Source organism: Arvicanthis niloticus, chromosome 23 (genome assembly GCF_011762505.2).
Source record: "Arvicanthis niloticus isolate mArvNil1 chromosome 23, mArvNil1.pat.X, whole genome shotgun sequence".
Taxonomy (NCBI): domain Eukaryota; kingdom Metazoa; phylum Chordata; class Mammalia; order Rodentia; family Muridae; genus Arvicanthis; species Arvicanthis niloticus.
In genome coordinates, this window is record NC_133430.1 from 7,881,319 (window position 1) to 7,886,812 (window position 5,494).

The 5,494-nt window shown below is 53.1% G+C and overlaps 1 protein-coding gene across 2 annotated transcripts; it reads left to right on the forward strand.

The window, feature by feature from the left end:
• Positions 1–1,416: 1,416 nt before the first annotated feature.
• LOC143436757 (uncharacterized) lies at positions 1,417–5,153 on the forward strand. Of its 2 annotated transcripts, XM_076921114.1 has the most exons (3): positions 1,417–3,266; positions 3,348–3,480; positions 4,067–5,153. In XM_076921114.1, the coding sequence occupies exons 1-3, from the start codon at positions 3,205–3,207 to the stop codon at positions 4,184–4,186; spliced, it is 315 nt and encodes a 104-aa protein (XP_076777229.1). In that variant the 5' UTR covers positions 1,417–3,204; the 3' UTR covers positions 4,187–5,153. The 2 variants fall into 2 exon arrangements, 1 of the variants encoding a protein (XP_076777229.1); XR_013106563.1 differs by lacking the exon at positions 3,348–3,480 and having other exon boundaries at positions 4,020–5,153.
• Positions 5,154–5,494: the final 341 nt, after the last annotated feature.

Genomic DNA, 5,494 nt, shown 5'->3' on the forward strand with positions numbered 1-5,494 from the left:
GCCATGTTTCTGGCTCAGAAGTGACATTCAGTCCCTGTCTGGACTCCAAGAGAAATTAGTCTAAGCTCTAGAAACCAGAAGTTATAGGGAACCTTGGGGATGTCTGCCACAGGGCCCACAGCCTGCTACCTTCTGTCAGCAGGCTGTCCTGTTAACCAGTCCTGCCTCCCTCAGCTCCCAGGGCCCTACTCCAGCCCTACCTGGTCTGCTGGGTCCCCAGAGATACAGTAGCTGCTGCTTTCCTGTTGAATCCTGTCTGTTTTCCATCTTCTACAATGACTCCCACGTCAGAGTTGTCTCCTCTTTATTCCTTTAACTTTTTCCCGTTACTGTTTTCAATGAGCTTCCAGGGGAATCAGAGATTTGAACAAGGCTTATTCTCCAGGCTTAGACAAACTCCTCCCCTGTCCATGGCTAAGCCTCTCCAATCAGACAAGTCTTAGTTTTGGTGTGTTTTTCTCTCTGCCCCACCTCTGTTTGGGGTCTGATCCTCACACACACACACCCTAACCTCAGAGCTCCATGAGCAGGCCCTCTGGGGCTCTCTGAGCACAACTATGGGTGCTGGATGTGGCACCCTGATAGCCTTGAGCAGAGAGACAGACACACAGGTAGAGCATGTCCAGGCTCTTCCCTGCCTCTGTGCCATCACCTCTCTGAACCCTCCCACCACCCTGCCTCTTGGCGCCTCTCCCTTTCTACCACTACCCCCTTCTGCCTCAGGCACCTTCCTGGGAACTTCCCTAAATGGTGCAGGCAGAACTTGGCCCTTTTTCTTGGCTGGCCAAGCATCTCACTGGATTTTGCAAACATCTGCAAACCGGGGCCTGGTGTCCATCTACCCCTTTGCTCTCCACACAGCTACAGAGCAGCAGCGAGGAGGGTGAGTGTCTGCTGAACAATGAAGCAAGCGGCTTCTTCTCAAGCAGCAGAGCCCAACAAGGCACAGAGGCCAGAGGGATACACTAAATACAGTCTGGCAACACCCTGAGCAGGCTCCTTAGAGCTGCTGGGCTCATGTCCAAAGCTGCAAACGGCCCACAATCCTAGGGGTCAGCCTCTGCCCCCCTCGCCCACTCCCACCCCCAGGGGAGCTGGGGGATCCTTGTCTCAGATCCCATTTCACACCTCTCTCTGCCCCAACTCCCTCCCCTTCACCGTCCCACTGAAATTCACCCCCCCCCCCCCAATCTCTGGACTCCTGCCTGCTGCGCTCTCTGCCCCGCCCTCATCATTCTGGTTCTGTGACACAGATTACTTCTATAATTGACAGGGTGTAGTCCCAGCCTTCCCTACTCCAACCCCACACCTGCCAATAGAGCACACCAAGGAGGCTGTGTCCTGTGTCACTGGAGACATGCCAAAGGCTATTTCAGACAACACCTGTTAAGAATGGACACAGAAAACAGGGACCTTGAGGCTGTGTGCTATTCGGCTTGGATACAGGAAATCAGCTAAGTCCAGGAGCTGAACAAGCCGCAGCCCAAGACTGAAGGGTCAAGGGCAGGCAGCTGGAGCCCTGCTGAAGTTTGCTGTCCTTTTGTCTAGCACCGGGATCCTCACTGCTCCATCTCCCGAGCCTTGGAGGAGCTGCCTGACTGAGATGGCCTTACTGGGGATGAGTCTGTACTTGCTTCCTGTAGGGCCTAGAGACAGGCTATAAACTAATGAGGTTTGGCTAATTACTGGGCCCAGCACTGGGAGACACGAGGGACTGCGGTCTGCCACCTACAGGGTGAACAGTGATATGTTCCTGGAAAAACAAGATGCGTTTCAGGGAAGAAGTGAACCACAGACATGGGCAAGGAACTCCTGAGGGTGGACCTAAAGGAGTGGAAACGGGTCTCAGGCCTCAGGAGATCCAGCTTCAGAGAGCTCTTGGGCTCCTTGAGACAGTGGTAGGGAAACAGGGCGATTCATACGCCTTGTCTCAGGCCCCATGGAAGAGGTCCAACCTAGGTAGTGCCAGGGAGCTGGAGACAGGGGCAGCTGTGTGCATGTGCACATGCTCTGTGTGTGTGTGTGTGTGTGTGTGTGTGTGTATGCATGTATGTACATGCATGTGTGCTTCTGTGAGTTTTCCTCAGCAGCTTCACGACAGTAACAAAGAACTTTATCTAGACTTGCAGTGAGTCACTAAGTGGAAACGGGGTTTCCAAGGGGAGGGGAGAGGGTTTTCGAGCAGGAGGCTTACACAGGAACGAACACCGGAAGTTAGGTTCCTGGCTAAGATATTGTTCAACCTTACATGCCACTTGTAAAATGGGTTATCAGGCTCCTCCACACGAGGTCAAGGGATAGAGCAGTAGGGAGGGACTTGGCAGCAAGGAGAGGCTGGGGTTTAAGAAGCCACCAGATTTACTTTACACACCAGGGCTATGACAGGGCTCAAAGTCCGCTTACAATCTTGAGCTACAGGACCAAACAGCAGAGCCCCACAAGGGTAAAGACCGTGTTTCCAGGGCTCCATTGGCACTGGAAACCGGAGCCTGGATGTCCAAACCTGGGCCAGGAGGACCCAGGAGGTGACCTTGGCGATCTGCTGAGGAGTTTGGAGCCCACAAAGGTTGGGATTATGGGCAGACCATCTGGCTGGGTCTGGATTCAAATCTCAGGAATCCTGCCTAGCTCTCAGCATCCAGGGTACCTGTGGGACTGCAGTCCCCTTGGGATTCGCCCCCCCAGCCCCCACTGCCCACCTGTCTCTTCCTGGTGCCTCAGCAGAGCAGGGGGGGGTCCCTTTGCTTCAAGTTAATGGTCAAGGAAATGAGGCCAGAGAGCGTTCACTTTCTCAAGCTCAGCAGGTCAGCAGGTTTTGAGCCTGAGAGGACTTGAAGGACAGGAAAGATCTAGTCATGTGGAGAAGGGAGAGGAAGGCAGGTTAGGCGAGGGAACAATCTGGATACAGTATACTGGGCCCTTCAGCACTGGCCTTGCCCATGTTCAGCCTCCCCTCCAGCTCTCCCAGTGAACACGTTCAGTGGTTAGCTTCTTGGGATCTGCACAGAGGCAATCAAGGGAACAAGGAGGAGGTGTCCTGTGTTTGCTGGAGAGAATCTCTTCTTTGATTGTGGTGCCGGGTACTGGACAATAGACTGTGTTCTCAGCAAGAGTCCTACCATCTAGCCCCAGCCCAGCCCTGGCCCAGCCCAGCCTCAGTCCCAGCCCAGCCCTGGCCCAGCCCAGCCAGTGGAGCTACTGAAGATGATCCACCCTGTGTCAGAGAGGCGTGAGGAGGACAGGACTTTCCAGACCTGTGGTACCAGGTGAGTGTTGGAAGTTAACTCTGTAGAGAAACCAAATGTCTACCCTTGGGGAGCTGCTGGTTTCTTACATCCCTCTCACAGCTTCACACCTATCTTCAAGAAATCTGGGAAGAATGCAGAGGCCTGTGGGCTTCCTGGAGGAGGAAACAGCGTGCCAGCCAGGCCCGAGAGCGCTGTGAAGGATGTTCTCGGGCAGGAACGACTGTGGGCAGTGGTATGGTGATGCTGTAGGGCAAACAGGTTGAACCCGCTGGGGCAGGAGTTCCACTTCTGGTTGGGACACGTGACTCCACCTGGGAGGGAACATCTGGGTATGTTCAACTTGGTGAACCTGGGCCCTTAGGGACCCACTGAGCCTGGGCCAGGCAGCCCACCCTTTATCTACCCATCCCAAACAGAAACTTTTACCTACTTTAACCCTTGACCCCATTCTGCCTCAACAGCCAGCTCACCTTGTGCTGGCCTACAGGGAGTCCACACGTCTGCAGGGCTTCCTTCTCCTCTTGTCCTGTCCCTGTGACCCTCTGCTCTGTCACCTTCTCAGCTGTCTGCTGCTCTGAAGCTGCAGCGCTCCAGGGCCCTGGCCCCAGCTGTCTGCTGTACTCTACAAGGCTCGGTGGTCTGGGATGACTTTTGCCTTCCCATTTCTCCCCTTCTACCTCTAACCCCAACTTAAAGCACCCCAAATCTTCTCAGCTTCAGACCCAACCTGGCCAGTTCCTGTGTCATACATGGCCTGTGTCTGTCCTGCAGGCTCCTCAGGCACAGCCTGTTCACTCAGCTTCCTCCTCTGGTTCCAGACCTGCCTGAACTGTGACACAGTGAGTGGGAGACACGTGTACACATACCCCCTACACACACCCATCAGGAGACAAGAAAGCAGGAGGATGAAGAATGCAAGGACATCCTTGGCTAACTAGTGAGTTACTGGACTACAGAGGACCCTGTCTCAAAACCACAACAACAACAACAATAACAAATCAAAATGTCACTAGAACCATGGTGGCTTGCATCAGCAATCCCAGCACTCAGGAGGCAAGTGAATTTGAAGCCAGCCTGGGATACAATTTTGTCTCAGAGCAAAACAAAGAAAAAAGATCCACTTAGGGACTAGCAAGTAACGGCTCACCTCATGATCGAAAGGCTGGCTCATCGTGCTTTTTTTTTTAACATGTGTGTTCCCTGGTAACCTCTGCATGTGCAGGAGCCACGTGTCCCACATGCCAGGGGGCCATTGCCACTTCCGTTGTCAACATAGAACTCAGCAACACAAAGGCAGCAACCTACCCTGAGGAGCCTTCATTCCCCACCCCCTCTTCACAATGGTCTCACTACCCCCCAATCCACGGCCATCTGAAGGTTAAATTGCTCAAAGCATCATTGCAAAACATCAACCTTGGGTGACTGTTACTGTTTGGGGCATTATCTCCACATCCTGTGTAGCTGAGGATGACCTTGAACTACCGAACCTCAAATGACTGATCCTCCTGGTCCCCTGCTTCACAGCACCATGATCACAGGCATGCCAGGCCCAGCTTCGAGAATAGTGTTCCTAAGCCCTGCAGCTACTAGCTGTCTGCATTCACCTCTGCCGCTGGGCTGCTAACAGGCATCCAGAGGTTGGGAACAGAGCATGTGGTTCTCAAGTGGTGAGTGAGCACAGGTCGAGGCAGACTTGATACAGTGCAGCCCTAGTTGGAAATTGTTGGGACTGGAGAGTTGGCTCAGCAGTTAAGAGCGCTGGTTGCTGCTGTAGCAGAGAATACTGCTTCAGTTCCCAGCACCCGTGTGGTGGCTGACAACCACCCGTAACTCTGGTTCCAGAGGATCTAATATCTCCTTCTGACCTCTTTGGCCACCAGGCATGCAAGCCAAACACTCATACACATAAAAATTAAATAAAGCCTTTTTTAAAGGTTTTTTTTTTTTTTGTTCTTGAGACAGAGTCTTACTAAGTAGCCCTGGCTGGTTTGGAATTTGCTGCTTTCCCTAGGCTGACCTTGAACTCAAGAGTTCTACCTGCCTTTGCTTTTCGAGGGCTGGGATTAAAAGTGTGTGCCATCATGTCGGGTGGAGGGATGGGCCTTAGAGATCCCAGAAGCCCCTGGAAAGAGAGCCTATCTTCTAAATCTGAGGAGCACAGTGCCTCTCGGATTAAACCTGTGTGCTTTGTGGATGCTGTGGAGCACTCAGTGAGATGAGCAGGTAAGAAGCAGCAGCGTGTTTAA

Excerpts from the sequence above, each read along its gene's own strand:
- LOC143436757 (XM_076921114.1), top strand. The coding sequence starts at position 3,205 with ATGATCCACCCTGTGTCAGAGAGGCGTGAGGAGGACAGGACTTTCCAG. Across the intron at positions 3,267-3,347 it reads TTCCAGACCTGTGGTACCAG|CTTCACACCTATCTTCAAGA; the intron begins GTGAGTGTTGGA and ends TCCCTCTCACAG. Across the intron at positions 3,481-4,066 it reads AGGAACGACTGTGGGCAGTG|ACCTGCCTGAACTGTGACAC; the intron begins GTATGGTGATGC and ends CTCTGGTTCCAG.